This window comes from Salvelinus sp. IW2-2015, linkage group LG30 (assembly GCF_002910315.2).
Source record: "Salvelinus sp. IW2-2015 linkage group LG30, ASM291031v2, whole genome shotgun sequence".
NCBI lineage: Eukaryota > Metazoa > Chordata > Actinopteri > Salmoniformes > Salmonidae > Salvelinus > Salvelinus sp. IW2-2015.
Window position 1 is genome coordinate 19,519,580 of NC_036869.1, and position 22,784 is coordinate 19,542,363.

Here is a 22,784-nt window from a genome sequence, read left to right on the forward strand (position 1 = left end):
ATGTGGATCTATCATTTGAACCCATGTTAGTTAACACCTGGGCGATGCCATGCTGCTACTACTGACTGAACAGATGGCAGACGGAGTTGAGAGGGAACTGCTTGAAGCAATCCATGTTGACGAACAGCTGAACCTGCCCACTGGTCACAGGTGGCAGTGGGCCGCCATTTTATGATGTCTAATATGGTCTCGGGGGTAGCACCATCTTAAAATGGCCTTAGTGCCTTCGTTGTACTTTCTGATGCTGTGAGAGTTCGATTCACTGTAGTCACACAAAGAGAAGATATAAAAATTATGACAACATACAAGACACCACAAAAGCTTTCTCAGTGAGTAAGGATGAATCTTTATTGGTGATTTCAGAAAAGCCAGACCACATTCCCCAGCATCCATATAGGCAGGATCAGTAGACATTACTGGTGCAATAGGGTAGTGGTGTGCTCATGGGATTTGTAGTTTATTTATAACAGTCACAACAGGTAGTTTATAATCCACATGGGGAAGGGGAAATAGGCTGTGTACATTACCCGCAATGTCGTTTAGTAGCATACCATCATTGTGAGGATAGGCTACAAATGCCCACAAAAAGTTGTAGTAATCATACAGTATACAGACATGTAGAAAAATACCGCTGTTAAAAGTTTATAAGCTTCTGCAAACAAGTCCCAGGTATCAAAAAGTTGCTTCTTCGTCCATCAAAAGATGGGTGGTGTTAGAAGCCTGTGCTGGGAGGTGTAGCTCAAATTCTTCCAGTTTTTTCCCCCCCTCAAGTCCATAGTTTGTGGTCGTTTCCGCTTTTGTTACATTACAACACACACGGACGAGACTACAGCCCCCACAGTGCACCTGGAGATAGTCTCAGTGGATGGTGCCGATAGTGAATAGGCTCATGGAAAATAAAGTAGAGTAAAGATGGTCTTGGAACATACAAGGGGGATAAAAATGAGAACTGCATTCCCACTTAAAAAGTTGTAGCAAGGAAAAGAAACAAGAGTAGTGATAATAACAACGACAACAACGACGATAATACTAGCAATAATAACTGTAATAGAGAGAAGAATTTAAAAAAGAACATTGAATCCTATGTCTGAAATCAAGACCTTAAAATCCAGAACTGGTATAATTACAACCTCCCTACCAAGGTGAGTTGGTAGTACGCAGTACAATTCCATCTAATTTTACCGAAATGCACTGCGAAAGAGGGCCGGCTCCGAAATGTATCCCGGTCAAAACGTAAAAATAAAGAACAACTTCAGTAATCAAGATTTATCGTAAGAGTTTTTTTTTTTTTTTTTATCCCCCAGAACACCTGAGAAATTGACAATGATTCCAATCATTTTATACTACATTTATATATATATTCAAGCCATGTATATTATTACATCTATAGTCACATGTTCAAGCATATATCATATACACACACATATCTAGTGAGAGATTAGTTTTCGTATTTAATTGTACATGTGTATGGTACATTAGGGTGTATGGTTTCACTGGGTAAAGTTGTTCAGGAGAGGTATAAACATACTCTTCTGTGTGTCAATCTATATATACGATTTCCTCTTACGACACGATACGCAAAATAAAGAACAAAGCCAAAGAAATAATAAGGTATAGGCAGTTCAGTTACTGTGTTGAGGTGTGTGTGTGTTCAGATGGAGGATCAGGATGAGCACCAAATAAAGTCCACACTAATAATAATAATTATAATCAAACTTGAGGTTTGTTAACGGTCAGCATGCTGAACACTGCCAACTTATCCCGGGCCATCAATTCCAAACCAGTTTAAATTCGGTTTCACAATTCAAAATTGGATCAGAAGAGAGAGGGAGAGAGCGATGCTGTAGAAAGTGATGAAGTGTTGTGTGCTATCATACACGGCCCTTCGTTTCAAGGTCCAGCTTGCTATCAGGGCCAAATAAGTGTGTGTGTGTGTGTGTGTGTGAGATCATTTGAGAGCGAGAGCGTGTGTGTGAGTACGTGCATGCATGTAATTTCATGTAAAAATGCATATGTAGTCACTGGTCCAGCTTATTTGACTGTGTGGCTTGTCATGTTTGTTTGCGGTGTGCGTCTGTGTCTGAGCCGAACATATTCACCCATCTACATGAATACCTGGCAACACATTTGAGCAATATTTATTCACAAATTTCTGTGCGGCTGCAGCTGTTCTCGCGATTGATCACTGACTGTAGCATTTCCATTTATTTTCTCTCTCTCTCCCTCCCTCGGTGCCAGACACACAATTAAAACGATTAATTCCAGAAAGGAATCAAAGAGACGATAACAAATTAAAGGGCAACTCAACCACTTTTCACATTCACTTTCATTATCTCCAACACAATACCAGTGTCAACATACATAACATGGCCAAGGGTATGTAGACACCTGCTCCTCGAACATCTCATTCCAAAATCATGGGCATTAATATGGAGTCGGTCCCTCCTTTGCTGCTATAACAGCCTCCACTCTTCTGGGAAGGCCTTCCCCTAGATGTTGGAACATTGCTGCGGGGACTTGCTTCCATTCAGCCACCAGAGCATTTGTGAGGTCAGGCACTGATGTTGGGGCGATTAGGCCTGGCTCACAGTCGGCATTCCAATTCATCCCAAAGGTGTTCAATGGGGTTGAGGTCAGGGCTCTGTGCAGGCCAGTCAAGTTCTTCCACACCGATCTCAACAAACCATTTCTGTATGGAGCGCTTTGTGCATGGGGGCATTGTCATGCTGAAACAGGAAAGGGCCTTCCCCAAACTGTTGCCACAAAGTTGGAAGCACAGAATTGTCTAGAATGTCAATGTATGCTATAACGTTAAGATTTCCCTAGCCTGAACCATGAAAAACAACCCCAAACCATTATTCCTTTTCCACCACCAAACTTTACAGTTGGCACTATGCATTGGGGCAGTTAGCTTTCTCCTGGCATCCACCAAACCCAGATTCGTCCGACGGACTGATGGTGATGCATGATTCATCACTCCAGAGAACGCGTTTCCATTGCTCCAGAGTCCAATGGTGGCGAGCTTTACACCACTCCAGCCGACGCTTGGCATTGTGCATGATGATCTTAGGCCTGTGTGCGGCTGCTCGGTTATGGAAACCCCCATTTCATGAAGCTCCCGAAGAACAGTTATTGTGCTGACATTGCTTCTAGAGGCAGTTTGGAACTCGGTAGTTAGTATTGCAACCGAGGACAGCACTCGGTGGTCCAGTTCTGTGAGCTAGTGTGGCCTACCACTTCGCGGCTGAGCCGTTGTTGCTCCTAGACGTTTCCACTTCACAATAACAGCCCTTGCAGTTGACCGGGGCAGCTCTAGCAGGGCAGAAATCTGATTAACTGACTTGTTGGAAAGGTGGCATCCTATGACGGTGCCATGTTGAAAGTCACTGAGCTCTTCAGTACGGGCCATTTTACTGCCAATGTTTGTCTATGGAGATTGCATTGCTGTGTGCTCGATTTTATAAACCAGTCAGCAACGGGTGTGGCTGAAATATATTTGGCCATGTAGTGCATGTGAAAAAGGTGCATTTCTAGGATTTGTAGAAAAAAAATTAGGTTAAAAAGTTGTACCCAAAAGTGAACATTTTAAAAACTGTGATTTTCAAACATTGAGATTCGCGGTGACGTGGGGAGCAAGAAAATACCCTCACTTGGGCTAAAAACTTGTTGCAGGTGATGTCATAGAGAAGCCTTTTTTTAAGGACCTTTCTTCTTATCTTTTTAAGCACAGATAATAGAAACGTGATGTTCTCACATATGTAAACACTGGTTTGGTGTTGGAGATGATAATGCAGTTGAAAAGAGGAAGAGTTGCCTTTTAAAAAGGAAATTTGTCATTTTCATCATCTCCAGAACCACCCCAACATCAACATATGCGAAAAGTGTTTCCAATGACATCATCGGTGTGCATCATGTGATTTTAACCAATTACGAGTAGGCATTGCCTACTAATTGATTGATGAATTCATTGGAAACATATTTTTTACTACAAAACATAAATGCCCCATTTTCACATGTTAACAGTACTGGAGATGATGAACAGGAAGTGAAAATTTTTGAGAATTCCCTTTAAGTGCTTCAACGAACCCAACAGAACAAAATTAAAACTATACAATGTTTGTTTCATCTTCGATCTGTCTATGTCCACAAACATTTACTAAGATAATTCTCCTCTCTTGCCGTCATGTTATCCCTGGATACAACCATTATACATTCTCTATTACGACCTCTGACCCCTCTTATCTTAACGAGTTCAAAATATATCATTCACCAATCCATTTACCAATAGCCCTCATCTCTATACTAAACTCACCCATATATAAAATATACAAAATATCATTTCCAAAATCTCCTCTGAACTGTCCGTCTTTGCAAATATAAAAATATACAGTTATGTTGAAATCTCTTTGCTTTCTTCTGTCCTGAACCACCTCTCCTAATCCTCCTCTTCTAGATATATTGTAACTCATCCTGTGTTCTGTAGTTTGCCCACGTCTCCCTCCCTGCCCAGTACAGTTCAAAAATATACATGTTTTGTCATAGAAATAAAGAACACACCTGTCTTCCCCTGGCTTGTCTCCTTGTCTATAGCTTAAACACATTAGTTGTCTTGTGATCTGTATGATTTGAACACCTCATTTGAACGGGTGCACGTATGGCCCTGCGCATTACCCGGAAAAACACTGCAATGCACCTGATATAAAACACTGAATGACGTCGCGACGCCCAAGTGACAATACCCGTCAAATAGACACGGGAAGTGAAACCAGCATAGCACAGAATCACTAAATGGAGGCTGCACTCACTACAACACTGCAGGCTACTCGCAACACGGATGCTTACGCCAGGTGTCATACGATGCTTATGCCACGTCTACGTAGGCCGTACGCGCACCCCCTCAACTAAAGTGCTGCCAATGTTGCCTTATACCCCTCTCTCCTCCTCCTCCACCACCTCCCTCCTCTTCCTCCTCCTCACAAGTCTCCGTGTCGACTTTCAAACTTGTTGAGGATGTTGCGGCAGCGGCCCAGCTCCTTGCGCATGTCGGCCACTTCCTGTCTGAGAGCAGCGTTCTCTCGCTCCAGGAAGGCGGCGCGCACCGTGATCTGGTTCTCCTTGAGGCGCCGGGCGTCACGTGAGCGCTTGGCCGCCTCGTTGTTCTTGTAGCGCCGGCTCCAGTACTTGTCGTCCTGCAGAAGTCACCACAAAGTAGAGGCGTGTTGTGGGGATGTGTGGGAAAAGAGGAGGAGAGGGGCAAGAAGGCTCAGTTTTGTGATGGCGAGGGGGGCAGGGCGAGAGGGGTCACAACTGAGCATTGTAGTTGCACACTTGAAGCATGTATATAAAGATTTGTATAAACGTTTGTGTTGAAATTACTGAAAAATACACAAGAGCCTTACTAATAATGCCATCACAATTAGCTACTCTACAGACAGCAATATGACAGTTTCCTACCTTATTCTTACCATGGTGTTACATGCACATCTACATGCCAGTTCCATCAGGAATGTATAACTACTTCTTCTGCTCAATTACGCAATTAGTTTTAATTCATCGAATTCAGCCTGCAAAAAAACCTGCACGTGCATTAATGGTAGACTCAGCAATATGACATCACACGCAGCGGGGAGGACCTCCTGCCTCCAGACATCAACAGAATTTAAACTTGCCCCTTCCCAATGTGTGCCCTCCCTTGAGGCATGCCCACATTGTCATTCACTTCAGCAGGAAGTTGACCTGCTTTTTAGGATGACATTTTGTTAACTCTACCATTAAGCTTCTTATGTGCAAACTACATTTAAAGACAAGAATTGTAAGAAATGTAGCACCTTCTGCTCGTCTGGCACCAGCATCTTGCGGGCCTTCTTGATCATGGGCTGTGGCTTGAGCTCCTCGTCCGAGAAGCGGTGCCTTCGGGGGTCGAAGGCCTCCTGGCCCGGCACGCTGGACAGCGCCACGTCCGCCGGGTCCGGGTCAAAGTTCACCATGACGTCAGCAGTGCCACTGGTGACCGGCGGGCCCCCTGGCGGCCCGGGGGGACAGGGAGAGGTGGTGGTGGAGGAGGGCGAGAGGTCAGGAGGCCCAACTTGGCCACCTATATGGAGAGAGGACAACAAAAACAAACTTGTGGTTGATCACATACTTCTCACCATGGCCAGGGTGAAAGATCAAAGCCTCAAGCATGCCGATAATAAGGTATAGAGGATGAGTTATTTCTGTGTATAAAGGCATCATCACACATGACGTGTTTATAAACAGGCTGCTGCACGGAGGCTGCAGTGTTACTGGTCAGCCACCAGGTGGAAGCAGAGGCCACATCACTCAGTCAGTTTTGGGGTTGAGTTGGCAGCTGGCTGATCCAGGATAAGATGGCACCAAAGCCCAATCTTAATAACAACCATTTTGGGCAAAAGGTTGAAACTGATCCAAGAACAGTGTTGCTGGGTAAACAACCTTCTACATGCAGCTCTAAGCTATCTTATGGCCCTTGCCATCTCCCCTCTAACATTTGGTCAATGTCATTCTATTTTACCCTCAGTCAGTAAAATATGCTTGATCTTCAAAGAAGTAGTTGATGTTAGATGGTTGCTCACCCTGAAAGTAGTCTATGGGCCAAGATAACTGTACCATTGATTACAGTCTTTCTTTAAAACAGCCACTACAACATTCAGCTAACCTTAGCCCCCACAAGATAATCAGTGGAAGTGATGGGGGTATGTGAGCATGTTTAATAAGAATATCCAAATCATCTGAAATCAATTCAAATCAACTCCATATTTGGTTTGATGCTACTTAAAAGGTGATTTWAAAAAAATACACGCTCACATGCCTCCATCACTTCCATTGAGTGTTAGCTTGTGGTAGTTAAAGTTAGCCGAAGTTTTTAGCGGCTGTTTAATGAAACCTGATTACAGTATCTGCTGGGCCATAGATTACTTTCACGGTGAGGAACAATCATCAGGTTGTAAAATACACCTTTAATATATATATATATATATTTTTTTTTTACACTTAATAGCAATACAAGTACATTTTCCAGGTAACAATTCTGAGCAGGGTTGTTGGCAACGATTGTTTGATTGCGCTTTGTTTTTAGAACACACTTGAGGAAATGCTGAAATGGAATGTGCTTTAGGAAGTGTTACATAAAATGTTCTCCCCAGTCCTCTCGCTACATAGCCACCACAAAGACAGTTCCCTACAATACCCCTCCAGCAAAAAAAAAAGTTCTCCACCCTACCCCCCCCCCCCATACTCCCTCTATCTTCTATTTAAAATATACACAAAATCCTTCCTTCGTAAGTATCCATAGGACAAACCACTCTGCCTCACGCTCTTCCTCCCTCCTTCAGAAAAGAACAGAGAGAGCACAGCTGTCTAAACAGCGCCCCCCCCGCCCTCCCCACCACACACACAAAATAAACCTCACCTTTCATTTCATAGCAGTCTTTCCCTCAGTCCTTATGTCAACATGTCATTCTGAAATGTTATGTCACAATGTTGTTCAGTGTGTAAAAATGGTATGGCGACATGGTGGGGATATCTCTGCAATGTAAATCTCTTGGCTTCTTTATGTAAGGCTAGTCTTATGCAATATTATGCTAGGGCTCACCAGAGATCTCTCTCTCTGCTTTACTCCCTCTTTATGCCTCTCTCCCTCCAACCCCTCCCTTCTCTTGCTCTCTCTCGCGCCATTGCTCTCTGCATCGGCACGTGACACAACGCCTGCACATGGCCCAAGCGTGTGAGAGAGGGAGTAAGGGGGAGGGAGAGAGAGGTTTTAAAACATGCAAGGAGAACACTCAAATGGACTCTCTCTCTCGTTTTTACTGTATTGCAGAGTCCTTCTTAACCCTTTCCTCTCCACGGGTCATTAAAATGATTTATTGTGCTAAATATTTCTACGATTGATTCCTGAATTTGATCATTTCTCTAAGCACTCTGATTGTATTCCCTGGTCTGTAACTAATCTACATATTTTGTTCTTCGTAAAGTTAGTCTGTTTGTGTGGAAGGGATTCAGCAGATCTCTTTTGGTCCGGCGTGAACGTTTTGTCAGAAAATAGAAAGTGACACGTTATTTGAAAGCTACAGCCCTTGTCTTTTTGGAAATCAAACTCAAATCTTACTGCTGGCGGTGTCATAAGAGTATGCGATGTAGGTCTAGTCATGGAAAGGGTACACCCTGATGGACATTGTAAAGCATGTGTTTGTAGTTTTGGAAACAAAATGCACTTCATGGGGGTAGTATACAATATTATGCGTCGTTTAGAAAACGCCACCAGAGGGCGTCAGTTTAAGAGGTTAATTACGATAAAACCAAGTGTCAAAATAAAGGGCCCTGAATCGTCTATTGGACAAGTTGTTTGAGGCTATACCCTGTCTTTTTACCCTTTGTATATAGCTTCTGCTTGTTTTTGTCCCCTGATCATCTTCCGCTAGCATCAAGCCACCAATTTCACACTAGACAGGGGAGTTTGGGATTTATCAATGCACAACGAGGCGTTTGTACTTTGGAATAAAACATAAAGCAGTTCTATTGGCCCTCCTAAATATTTGTTTTTACCTTGGAGCTTCACAAACTGCCGTGTTTTCCACCACCGACCAATGCCGACATGGGGCATGTTGAGGAAGGTGCAATTACTGCAATGACAATTTCAGTCATCTTGTGACATTGCTCAGACACACACCAATGCAAAACACGCAAACATACGGTCAAAAATAATCCCTCACCTACACACCGGGGGTTGGAACCGGTTCAAGGCACAGAAACGGAACCTGGGCCTCCCGCGTGTCTCACAGAGGTCTATGGCACTGCATCGCAGTGCTTGAGGCGTCACTACAGACCCGGGCTGGATCCCAGGCTGTGTCACAGCCGGCTGTGGCTAGGAGACCCATGAGGCGGCGCACAATCTGGGTTAGGCAGTCAGGGATTTCCTTGTCCCATCGGACTCTAGCGACTCCTTGTGGCAGGCAGGCTGACCTCAGTCGCCATCTGGACGGTGTTTCCTCCGACACATTGATACGGCTGGCTTCCGGGTTAAGCAAGCAGTGTGTCAAGAAGCAGTGCAGCTTGGCAGGGTCGTTTTGAACAGAAACAGTATATTTCTCTCCCTGGTCGGAGAGAATGGCTCTCGACCTTCGCCTCTCCCGAGTCCGTAGGGGAGTTGCAGCAATGGGAGAAGACTAACTACCAATTGGATATCATGAAATTGTGGAGAAAAAGGGGTAAAAGTACAAATACAAAAAAATATATATATATAAATATAAAAGGAACCTGGAGCGAAAGTGATCCATACTGTTCCGGAACAGAACCGTAATTTTAAAAGAATGGGAACCGCAACCAAGCACTTATGCAAAGCACTCAAGCTGCAGGCAGACAGCATAGGCTGACGTTACAAACTTTTATTTTTTACCTTTATTTAACTAGGCAAGTCAGTTAATAACAAATTCTTATTTTCAATGACGGCCTAGGAACAGTGGGTTAACTTGTTCAGGGGCAGAACGACAGATTTTTACCTTGTCAGCTCAGGGATTCGATCTTGCAACCTTTTCGGTTACAAGTCCAACGCTCTAACCACTAGGCTACCTGCCGCCCCAAACTTGATTCAGAAGATAGGGAGAGATATTTTTAATTAGCTAGAGAATACTTTTTAATGCTAGTTAAGGATACTATTGGCCTAGGCTAGTTATCATGTTTCACGTTGGATTTATTAACTACAAAAAGGTAAGACGTGTTTTTAATTTTGGTGCCGCTCTGCACACACAAGCTTGTTAGCTAGCTAGCTCAAAGGACATTCAAAGTTCCTCCATAGAATCCGCTCCTCCTAGGCAGAATTCTGTGGACCTAATTCAGATAACGCATGTCATAAGATGCCCGGCACCTCAAGCCTCCTCCTCAACCTGCTCTCCCTCCCCACCCGCAAAATGTAATTTGCATCTTGCGCCATAGGCTACATTTGTCTGTCCATCACGCATGTGAACAATTAGCTTGCCTGCTCTGTCCTCAGCGATTGGTGAAGTCATTCATGAGCTACATGTAAAAAAAAAAAACGGTTGATTTGACAGGTTAAAAAAGGAACTGAAAATAAACCAATACTTTTTGGGGGGCGAACCAGCTCAAAACTTTATTTCACTGGTCAGAACAAAACGTGAAAAAAAAGTGCTTCTGTTCAGAATGAAACGATGGGGAAATAATTTCAGTTTCAACGCCTGCTACACACAGAAACAAACACTCACATGGACACAATCACACATACTGTACATACCTACACCCACCCACACCCTCCCCTCTTTTACCACACACTAACTAGAGCCCTGCATGGGCATGAATTTTAAGCCCCAACCTGCGACGATCAGGCCCTACCATACCCAGACCAGATTGCTTCTGCCATTAGCGGCTCCTCTCTGTCTGTCACCCGATCGCTCCCTGCGTGCAGGCAGCTCACTCTGCATGCGTTCTGCTCATGGCGGCTTTGAGTCTGTGTATCCATAGCAACGACCCTGCTTGGGCTGCTCTGCCAGACATATTACGCTTCGAACACACCGACTGCGTCATTGCATCACTGCTGCATAACATTTTGCGCAGCTAGGCAACTATACTGATGCAGGTACCTTTTGCAAATGGTCGCATGCGGTTGGACACATGGAGGAGAGAATCATTTTCGCAGTATCTTCAAAACTGTGTCTTTTTGACAACTGCTGACAGCTACAGGGACATAAACACAAAAAAATGCTGCTTGGAGACAAGTGTCCACGATAGTAGGATTGCCAGGTCAGTTTAGTAGTGAGCTTGTGCTAGATGTGGCTAGCTAGCTAGCTAAGCCTAAAGCTTGCTAACCTAGCCAATGAGGTGTGTGTGAAAGAAATAGTCAAATAAATTATGCTAGTTACCACCCTGATAACTTTACCAAATGTTCATGTTTGAAAGAGTGTGAATGCTAGATAAATAGTAATGAGAATGGTAGATACTACTGTACCCCTGATAATTTGGTCAAATAACCGTGTGTGTCTATGTGTATAGTAGGTGCATGTCCATGATAGCTATCTAATAACTATAGTTATGCTAGGTAATGGTTTGGCTCCGAAAAAGCCAAACTATTAGGCTTGAAAGAGCCTACTCTGCCTCTTGACTATTTATTATTGCATTTCGCTCCAAAACTGCATTTTGGAGGGAAATTATATTATAGGCTGTCACAATTAATTTGAGGATGTCATCGAATAATAATATACTTGGCAAATAAATAAAAAATGTAAAGAAATTATGCAATCAAACTGTTTTTATGTAATCCCAAATTTTTACTGAATTGGTGCAAAAAAAAAATCTACATTCATATTTTGCTACTTTCTGTCAAGTCCACTCATACAATTTGATGCATACGTTCGATTTATCGAACGTATGCACCACACAGAACGCACTGCAAMTGCYTCTGCAACGCAATGCTGCAAGGCAAATGCAGCGTTCCATTGGAAATGAATGTACTTCTGGTGTATCGAAACGCAATGACGCAGTCGGTGTGTTCGAAGCGTTAGAGAAAGGAGGACATAGGAATCCCATTGGCCAATGAATAGGGAAACGTATAACGCCCCACCCAGCAGTTTTCGGCCAATCGCATTCACATTGTCATGCTGCATCATGCGATTGCTAAACTAATCGTCACGCAATCCCTTCTCAAAGTCAGGGTATGAGTCAAGAAACGTGCCTATTTTCCTTGAAAGTACGTAATGTCACGATTCCAAAGTTCTACAATATTACAGATAGCAAGTATCTCACATTTCGGAAAATATTTGTAATGTTGTACTTCTTGTTGACTGACGTCATGCTAAGGTTGCGTTTTTGAGCTAGCGCCCACTTGACTCTCATTCACTCCTTGTCCCGGAATCGCCCAGAATACACCGCACGGCCCATTGACGTAGCATGGGCAACGTACAAAATGGCCGTCAATACGATTCCAATGGAGTTTCCCCATCTCCTCAAAAGTATCTCTGGCTTTGCTCTGCGAACGAAGAGACATGAGAGAGCAGTTAGCTACTTTTGGTCACGCTACACTCTACACTCAAGGAAGTGCTTTTAAAAATAATTTCTCCTGTCTTATATTTGCCGAGGTTAAAGGACTTCTGACACCATGTTATGATCTTAGTCAGATATGGCTGTACTGCGCAGCAGAACACGAGCAAATGTCTCAGCTTCAAAACGTTAGTTATTAATTTAGCGATACCCGAGCCCTACTCGTACCTTTGTTATTGATGAAAAAAACAGGCCCTAACCCGATGTATAACGTTGGGGCCCATCAGGCTCGGGTCAGGTAGCAGAGCTCTACTACTAACCATGTAGGCACTCGGGCCCTCCCATCATGCCTGGCAGTCCGTTTGGTGGCAGCGGCACATTGTCCAGGCCCAGCAGCGAGGAGGAGGAAGATGAGGAGGACATGGAGGACGATGAAGAAGAACATGGCGGAGGGGATGACGGCGGGCACTGGGAACTCTGGTTGGGCACGGCCGACTGCAGGGAACTCTGCGAGGGCACCTGGGCGCTGGCGCTGGAGCCGTTGCCACCTTTGTTGTGCATGGCCATGCCGTTCTCAGTCAGGAACTCCTCCAGGTCCATGTACTGAAGCTGGAAGAGGCCCCCGTCGCTGCAGGGCAGCGTGCGCTCCCACAGATGGGGCCCCAGGAAGGCCGACTGGGAAGGCCGGCCACCTGGACCCCCACCCATTGAGTCCTCGTCTGAGTCCTGGGGCTTGTCTTTATCTGTTAGTGGGAGATGGGGAGAAAGAGATAGAAAGGAGATGGAGAAAGAGAGCGAGCGAGATGGAGAGAATAAATGAAAGAGAAATTGGAGGAAAACGGGAGAGAGAGCAAGATAAAGAGAGAATAAATGAAATAGAAAAATTGGAGGAAAAGGGGAGAGAGAGAGAGGGTCACTGAGTGCAAAAATCCAGCCTGTTCAGTGTTCATCACTGCTGTTGCTTGTCATCACATAATCTGCCTGGGAGCCTTGTGCCTTCAACAGCTCTGCAGGCAACCAACCGCCATTACATGGCTGCATCAGCAACAGTGCCAGCAGTCTTCCCATCCACACACAGGCTGGCTGACAAATGTGAGTAAGGGTGTGAGATGCTATGCTAATATCATGAAGGTGAACTGAAATGCTACTCTGACATCATGAAGAGGAAGTGAGATGCTAAGCTAACATAATGAGGAAAGAGAGAGATGGCTAGACTAACAACTTGAGGAAAGAGTGAGATGCTAAGCTAACATAATGAGGAAAGAGTGTGATGATACGCTAACATTATTAGTGGAGGTGGCATAGTCTCGTGTCTCAGCCCTCACTCCGTTGAGTTGGCAGCTTAGCGAGGGTAATAAGGGGAGGCAAGAGCCATCACATTAATGAGCAAGGAGAGGGGGCTCCAAAATGGGGGATGGCTATCAGTGTGACACTGCTAAGAGCTAGGCAGAGGAGATTAGATAGAGGGTTGAAGGGGTAGGGAAAAGGGTGACAGGGCTGATTCATAGTGTGATGATCACACCAGGGCTGTACTGGCCAGCACAGCACATTATTGTCAGCACACACACACACGCCCACACACCGTTTTGGAAGTGAGATAGAGAGGAGAGAGACATGCAGAAGAAGGAAGAGAGAGGAGGAGAAAAAAAGGGAATGCAAAATAAGCCAGACAGACACGAGAGATGATAGAGAAGGGAGGAGACATGAGGAGTGAGAGGGGTGAAAGGGAGGAGAGACGAGAGAGGAGAGAAAAGCAATTCAAAAATCATAAATAGACAGGAGAGAGGAGAGATGGAACAGAGGAGTAATTAGGGAGGAGAGGATGGAGACAGAAAATATAAAAAGAGGGAATGAATATGAGGAGATAAGGAAGAGGAAAGGGAAGAGGAGACTAAAGAGATTCAAATAGAAGGAGAGATGGATGACAGAGCGATATTGGTGGAGGAGGGGAAATATAGGAGATGAGAATAAAGAGGGTGAGAAGAGAAAGAAGAGATAGTGGAAATAGGAGGAGTGATGGAAGAGAGGAGAGAGAAAAGGATAGGCAGAGAGAGATATGCAATGCAAAGAAAAGAAGTGGGATGAGGAAAGAGATAGAAGTGAAGGGGGATTGAGGGAGATGTGACAAGTGCAAGAGGAGTGAATGAGGGGGATTTGGTAAATGTGCTAGAGGATGGAGAGGATGGAGAGGCGGACAGAAGAGGTAGGAGAGGAGAGATACGCACAGCGAGTGGGTGTATATGAGGGTGTCGAACAAAGCAAGCAAGCCGACCAGGGAGAGAAATATACTGTTTCTGTTCAAAGGGAAATGCATCATGCATCGAAGCCACAGGCAAGCAAATATGTTGGATGCAAAAAACACTCAAGACTCCATCTCATGTAATAAAACCCTTCTACATCCCTTAACATTAGTGATGCACCCCAACTATGCATGCTCTAATGATGAACTTGATGCTGGTAGGTCCTTTGTGCCCCGACTCCATTGGAGGAGCTGTCAGTCTTGGTCAGCGTCACCTCTTACACAAAGACATTCATGGAAATGGTGGAGGGCTGCTGTTCAAATCTATAGCCACCAGGGGGAGGCTGTTAGTCAATGTGATTGTTGTTTGTGTACAAACAGCAGCTGACTAAGGTTGTGACATCCCTTTAACCTAAACGTTAAGTTCCTCATTTTAGGGGACTAGCTACAGAACTGTTTCGCCTGCACAGACTGGAATATGTTCTGGGACTCTTCCAATGGCATTGAGGAGTTTACCACATTAGTCACCGGCTTCATTAATAAGTGTATCAATGACGTTGTGCCCACAGTGGTCATACGTACATTTCCCAACCAGATGCCATGGGTTACAGGAAACATCCGCACTGAGCTAAAGGATAGAGCGGCCGCTTTCAAGGAGCAGGACACTAATCCGTACACTTATAAGAAATCCCGCTATGCCCGCCGACGAACCATCAAACATGCAAAATGTCAATACAGGACTAAGATCAAATCCTACAGCACCGGCTCTGACGCTCATCGGATGTGTCTTAATGGATTACAAAAGGGAAACCCAGCCGAGAGCTGCCCAGTGACACGAGCCTACCAGACGAGCTAAATGCCTTCTATTCTTGTTTCGAGGAAAGCAACACTGAACCATGCGTGAGAGCACCAGTTGTTCCGGACAACTGTATGATCACACTCTCCATAGCCGATGTGAGTAAGACCTTTAAACAGGTTAACATTCACAAGAGACAGACAGATTACCAGGACGCGTACTCAGAACATGCGCTAACCAGCTGACAAGTTTCCTCACTGACATTTTCAACCTGTCCCTGACTGAGTCTGTAATACCTACATGTTTCAAGCAAACCAACGTAGCCACTGTGCCTAAGAACGCCAAGGTAACCTGTCTAAATGACTACCGCCCCGTAACACTCACATCATAGCCATGAAATGCTTTGAAAGACTGGTCATGGTTCACATCAACACCATCATCCCAGAAACCCTGGACCCAGTCCAATTTGCATACCGCCCCAAACAGATCCACAGATGACACAATCTCTATTGCACTTCACACTGCTCAATCCCACCTGAACAAAAGGAAGAATGCTGTTCATTGACTACAGCTCAGCGTTCAACACCATAGTGACCTTCAAGATCATCACTAAGCTAAGGATCCTGGGACTGAACCCTCCCTCTGCAACTGGATCCTGGACTTCCTGACGGGCTGCCCCCCAGGTGGTGAGGGTAGGCAACAACACATCTGTTACGCTGACCCCCCTGCGTGTTCACCCACGACTGCGTGGCCGCGCAAGTCTCCAACACCATCATTAAGTCTGCCGACGGGGCTGTAGTAGAGCGGGTCGAGAGCTTCAAGTCCCTCGGTGTCCACATCACCAAGAACCTATCATGGTCCAAACACACCAACATAGTTGTGAAGAGGGCACGACAATGCCTCTTCCCCCTCAGGAGGCAGGAGTCTGAAAAGATTTGTCATGGGCCCTCAGATCCTCAAAAACTTCTACAGCTGCACCATTGAGGGCATCTTGACTGCCTGCATCACCGCCTGGTAAGGCAACTACTCGGCATCCGACCACACGGCGCTACAGAGAGTAGTGCATATGGCTCAGTATATCACTGGGGCCGAACTCCCTACCATCCAGGACCTCTATACCAGGCGGTCATAGCGGCGGGAAGTAGGGGGTTGCTAAGGGTGCTGCAGTCCCCCCCGAAAAAAATCTAAATTCTATTTGAAATGTTTTTAAAAATCTGAAAAGTAGTGCTGGGCATTTAATAGTCCTGTATTAATAGACCAATATAGCCGTCTGCAGTGCCAGCACAGGCAAAAAAGGTTAGTACAGCCCCACCCCAACTACTTCCCACGGCTATGCAGGCAGTGTCAGAGGAAGGCCCTAGAAATGGTCAAAAACTCCAGCCACCCAAGTCATAGACTCTTCTCTTTGCTACAGCACGGCAAGCTGGTACTGGAGCACCAAGTCTGTGATCAAAAGGCTCCTGGACAGCTTCTACCCTCAAGCCACAAGACTGCTGAACAGTTAATCAAATGGCTACCCAGACAATTTACATTAAAGCCCTCTATTATTTATCTCTCAGTTGTTTTGCACTGACACTCCAACACACACATTACATACACTCACACACACATGCATATTGACGCCACACACACACACGCTGCTACTACTCTGTTTATTATATATCCTGATTGACTAGTCACTTTTCCTCCTACCTACTTGTACATACTATATTACTTCAATTACCTCGTACTACTGCACATTGACTCGGTACTGGTACTCATTGTATATAGCATCGTTATTGTTTTAATTGTGTTACTATTTCCTTTTCTATTTAGCAAATATTTGTCTTTCTTTTTAACTCTCCACTGTTGGGAATGTCCTTTAAATGAAGCATTTCACTGTAAAGTCTGCACTGGTTGTATTTGGCGCATGTGACCAATAAAATTTGATTTGACTCAAAGTTCTGGTTGTCCCGCTTCACGTGCTGCTCTCATCTGAGATGCAGTATGTGAAATCTGACGCCTTATTTGCATAGGCCAGAAAATGTGTCGCTCCCTATCTAAACAAAGGATCGATTTCCTCTGGCTGTGAAGCTTGCAGCTCCACTTACAATGAATACAGCATATGAAACAGGTGATTGCAGAAAAAAATACATATCTCACTGTGATGTTCTCGGATGGACTTTGAGCTCTCAACATGAAAAAATACAAAATAATTTAGAACAATATAAACAAGACCACTTTCTCTTGGTCAGAGAGCAACTAAATCATTTTGTGCTTAAGGTTGAAGTTGTAGCAGGCGTTTGAATGGCGTCTTTTCCGTCGTCAGTTATATGAAATGGTGCCAATTTTCTACTGTCACGAAGTATGATCATATTTATTTTACAGCTTTATGAAAGATTAAATAAGTCATTAATCATTTGATTGTTACTATATTTAGAATGCATTTTAATAATTTCAAACCCTTATCCCAAATTTAGTTGAATAGGAAATAAATCATACATGATTTTTCACATTTTCAAATGTGAACAACTCAGGATTTTATAACTACTTGCCAGAAAGGTGAGATTGTTATATTTCTAGCAGTAATTACTAGATATTGCTTATGGCCCTCATGATAAATAACTTATTTTGGGTACATCTATTTTTTTACATTAGATTTTACATTCCCTGTCCCCACCCTTAGTTAACATTTGACCATTTACAATGTATCTAGTCTGTGTTTGATTGTTGGATTGAGAGCTCGTGTACGTACACTGAGTGTACAAAACATTTGGAATACCTGCTCTTTACATGACATAGACTGACCTGGGTAAAGCTTGGATTCTTGGACACTTGTTAAATCCACTTCAATCAGTATAGATTTTATTTATTATTTAAACTAGGCAAGTCAGTTAAGAACAAATTCTTATTTACAATGACAGCCTAGGACCAGTGGGTTAACTTCCTTGTTCACGGGCAGAACGACAGATTTTTACCTTGTCAGCTCTGGGATTCGATCTAGCAACCTTTTGGCCCAACGCTCTAACCACTAGGCTACCTGCCGTCCCACACAATAGATGAAGGGGAAGGGCCAGGTTAAAGGATTTTTAAGCCTTGAGACATTGATTGTGTATGTGTGCCATTCAGAGAGTGAATGGGCAAGACAAAAGATTAAAGACCTTTGAATGGGGTATGGTAGTAGGTGCCAGGTGCACCGGTTTGAGCGTGTCAAGAAATGCAACGCTGTTGGGTTTTTCCATTTCAAAAGTTTCCTGTGTGTATCCAGAATGGTCAACCACCCAAAGGACATCAAGCCAACTATGGGAAGCATTGGAGTCAACATGGGCCAGCATCCTTATAGAACACTTTCGACACCTTGTAGAGTCCATGCCCCCAACGAATTGAGACTGTTCTGATCACAAAAGGGGGTGAAACTAAAATATGTTCCTAATGTTTTGTACACTCAGTGTACATCAATATCACGAGATATGTCCTTAATGAAGGATAAACACACTCATGTTCTATGCTGTGTGTCTTGTTCTGGCAACAAAAATATGAACCTATTGCCATAATAAGTAATGCATGATACAAGTTAATGGAAGAATGCTTTATATTTATAAACATGAAACCAAGCCAACGAAATGAAAATAAAGTTTGCAGGCCACTTATTTTAATATGTGTTATGCATATACTGTCCCCTTCCTTCCTGCCCTCACCACACACACAAACCTCACCTTTCATTACACAGCAGTCTTTCGCTCGCTGGTCAACCTTGATGGGCAGCTGTAGGAGAGTCTTGAGGCTGGCCATGGAGTTCAAGTGTCCGCCGGTCGGGACACTGCCCGCAAGGTTACCCGTGCCGAACTGTGGGCTCGCTCCAGCCGGGAGGTCAGGCGGTAGGAGCTGTGTGAGCGGTCTAGACATGATTGTGATGGTCGTTGATTCCCACGGTGGAATGAGCGCGGAATTTATCCGATTAATCCACAAAACGATTGACTGGCTGTCAGCGGGTTCACAACACAGTGACGTGAAGATTAAAAAGGTGGACAGGTGGGCAGCTGGACACTGCTAGACCGACTGTTATTTACCTCATTCGAACACCGAATGTTAGCCTATCTAAATATGCATTAAGTGCTAGAGAATAATAGTAAAATTCGACATGACAAATATAATTTGATATCAACAATAAACTATTGCTATTGCTCTTCCAACTTTCCATGAGAAAATCAAAAGTGAAAATGATGTCTTCAAAAATATGTTCATGGTAAAATGTGTTTTATTCAATAACCTTAACAGATGCAATGTGCCCTTTAAGAGTTAATCACTTATCCCAGCCTCTATCTATGAGATAAACAAAGTTGCACGTCAGCGCTCAGATTTCGCCAAAACGCCTTGCTTGATGATGTCCGTTTAATTCAGAATAGGCATCAAACCGAGTTGATTTTCTTCTTGACCTGGACAAAAATAAAACAAACAAACCTGAGGGTTGTCCATGGAGTAAAATGGATTATGGAGCGATACCTGGAAATCCAATAATAGAGAAAATAAGTGTGGGCGGGGGGTGATAGGAGAAAAAAAAAGTATTCGTCAAATAATATCCAACATGAGTAGGATAGGTGTTGAGGTCTCTTGTTTTTCCTCTCCCTACTTAGTCGATCTCGCTCCCTCCGTCTTTCTCTCTCGTTATTTTTGTCGTTTACATTCTTTCCCTGCCTTTCTGTAGGCTACGAGCAAGGAAGCAACCGAGCGCGGCAAGAGTCAGCTGGAATGAACACGGGCCGCTCTCGTGACATCACCGCTGACAGGGGATTGGCGCTTGGGGAGAGGCTGATCAATATTCATGATCTACAACTAAAACGCCCAAAACAACATTAATGAGCACCACCCCTTCCTAAACAAACCAGTCAGGGTGAGTTGTCGATTACTGTAACCAAACCACGCCGACTTGAACAATTCGCCCTCTGCATAACTTTTAATGTAACCAATGGATGGAACACGTGGTTGACCTTAATGTCAGTCATAAAGCTAAACTAGTAACCACGAGATGAATGGACCAATGTACATATCTGATTAAGATCACGGGTCCTGTAGGTTACACACAAACTCCACACCTGTAACAAATCCTAAACCTACACAAGAATGGAATTACTTTGCAATGTCCAGTACCCTCTGATTTATTTTCAAAAATGTTACTATTAAATTCCTTGTAGACTACTTGGGCTGTGGACTATCTCTGTAATTTCAAGGATCCGGATCCCAAATTCAACAAATCATTAAAATCATCATTATCAATATTTTTGCATTTAATCCGCCAAAAATGTGAAAGTCTGTGTTTGGCCGACAAAAAATATCTATCTCCCAACTACCTTAAAACCGATTCCTGCACTCGAAGGGAGCACATGGCCCTGGCACGCGCGGATGCTGCCTACCAGCGATTGGTTCAAATTAGGTTAGTCTCTGCCCTTCGCAGAACGTTATTGGACAAAACTAGGTCATTGGCTCCGCCCAAAGATTTCCCCATGGTACGGCCGCGTGAGACAGAGGCGAAGTAAAACAGGCAAGTGAGCCCAGTGAGATTGAACGGATTAGTGTTTAATTTAGCAAGATCCAGAGATCATACGGAATTTGCTTTAAAGTAATTGGTGACCACCGCACAGTGTAAAAGTTTTGCTTGATCATTTCCTTATTATAGTATTCCAATAATGACAATAGGCTATTACAACTTGACCCTACTAAAACATTATAGCCTAATAATGATAATAATATATAATACTTAATATAATAATAATACTTGCTTTGAAAGTTAAATAGAATTTTGTCTTGATAGTAATAATTTCCCATTTTATCTGTCACACTTCTGAAGTACAACAGTGTGATGTGCTATTTTACATAATTTAAAAACAGCTTCTAAGGAACTGTGTTTAGGAAAAGTAGACCATATCATCAAATCCACATCACAACTCTAACAAATCATTTTTTTAAAAGACAGACATTAATGCCCTGTATTATTTATATTACTATTCACATGGGGCCTTTCAATAAAGTAGGGGATATGTTGGGATTTTAATTAAATGAACAACATGGATTGTCTGCCTTGATAATCCCAAATTTGAGTGGTTAAAATTGCCTAATGCATTTGATTTTATATTGTGTCATTGATTAAACAATAACCTGTCACAATTTATTAAAACTTCAATTTTAAAATATGCATTAGACCTACAAACCACTAGATGGAGGTGATACTGCGGATTTCAAGAGCAAACATATCATAAACCGAAAACACATTCAAAATACATGGACAAAATATTCACACAGATTAATCACTCCTTGACTTGTGTATATGGTGTGAATCGTTATTGGATGGATACTTTCAATGTGCATGTCATTTCTTTATGTAAATTGCAATGTTTCTCATACACAAAATATTCCCCTCCGTTTCCCTGGTCATGCTTCTTCTGTAAGCGTTCATAAAAGGGCCTCATATGGCCATCTAGAGGACACTGAATAGTATTACACAAGTAATTTTCTAACCACAGATGCATGGCTGTTGTCCCAACAGTAATCAAATGTTACTGTGCGTTTAATGTGTATCTATCTAATCTGCAGTTTTGACTGCAGATTCACACCATTTAGCCTATGAGAAACTAACGTGTGTTTAATGCATGCCCTGCAAACTGGTGACAAAATACAGTATATCAAAAAATAAAGAACTTTCTAAAAGGAGAATTCTAGCAAATACACACATAAGCAATCTTCCAGTTAGGGAAACTTTCAGAACAGCCGGTTGTGAGTCTGACAAACAGCCATACTCATCCTCAGGGATTTTTACCCTCTGTTTCTAAATGGAGCATGGAATGTGCCAACAAGTGAGCAATAAACATCTCTGCAGTGTAAGGACAGCGCACTGGGGCACCAAGTGTGGAGGACCTGGCGTTTCTGCCATTCTTTTGAACCTGTTAACTGAACAACATACAGCGCATTCGGAAAGTATTCAGACCCCTTGACTTTTCCACATTTTGTTACATTACAGCCTTATTCTAAAATGGAATATATACACTACCGTTCAAACGTTTGGGGTCACTTAGAAATGTCCTTGTTTTTGAAAGAAAAGCTCATTTATTGTCCATTAAAAAAACATCAAATTGATCAGAAATACAGTGTAGACATTGTTAATGTTGTAAATGACTATTACAGCCGGAAACGGCAGATTTTTTATGGAATATCTACATAGGCATACATAGGCCCATTATCATCAATCATCACTCCTGTGTTCCAATGGCACGTTGTGTTAGCTAATCCAAGTTTATAATTTAAAAAATTTAATTGATCATTAGAAAACCCTTTTGCAATTATGTTAGCACAGATGAAACTGTTGTTCTGATTAAAGAAGCAATAAAACTGTCCTTCTTTAGACTAGTTGAGTATCTGGAGCATCAGCATTTGTGGGTTCGATTACAGGCTCAAATTGGCCAGAAACAAAGAACTTTCTTCTGAAACTCGTCAGTCTATTCTTGTTCTGAGAAATGAAGGCTATTATTCCATGCAAGAAATTGCCAAGAAACTGAAGATCTCATACAACGCTGTGTACTACTCCCTTCACAGAAAAGCGCAAACTTCATTAAATAGTACCCGCAAAACACCAGTCTCAACGTCAACAGTGAAAAGGCGACTCCGGAATGCTGGTCTTCTAGGCAGAGTTGCAAAGAAAAAGCCATATCTCAGACTGGCCAATAAAAATTAATTGTGAAGATGGGCAAAAGAACAGACACTGGACAGAGGAAC

The 22,784-nt window shown here is 43.3% G+C and overlaps 1 protein-coding gene across 1 annotated transcript; it reads right to left on the reverse strand.

Moving 5' to 3' along the window:
• Window positions 1-322: 322 nt before the first annotated feature.
• Window positions 323-19,813, reverse strand: LOC111955172 (hepatic leukemia factor). Its single transcript, XM_023975288.3, has 4 exons — window positions 18,737-19,813; window positions 12,327-12,749; window positions 5,829-6,094; window positions 323-5,189 (listed from the first exon to the last, which is right to left on the reverse strand). Exons 1-4 carry the CDS (start codon window positions 18,924-18,926, stop codon window positions 4,974-4,976), a joined length of 1,095 nt encoding a protein of 364 aa, XP_023831056.1. The 5' UTR covers window positions 18,927-19,813; the 3' UTR covers window positions 323-4,973.
• Window positions 19,814-22,784: the final 2,971 nt, after the last annotated feature.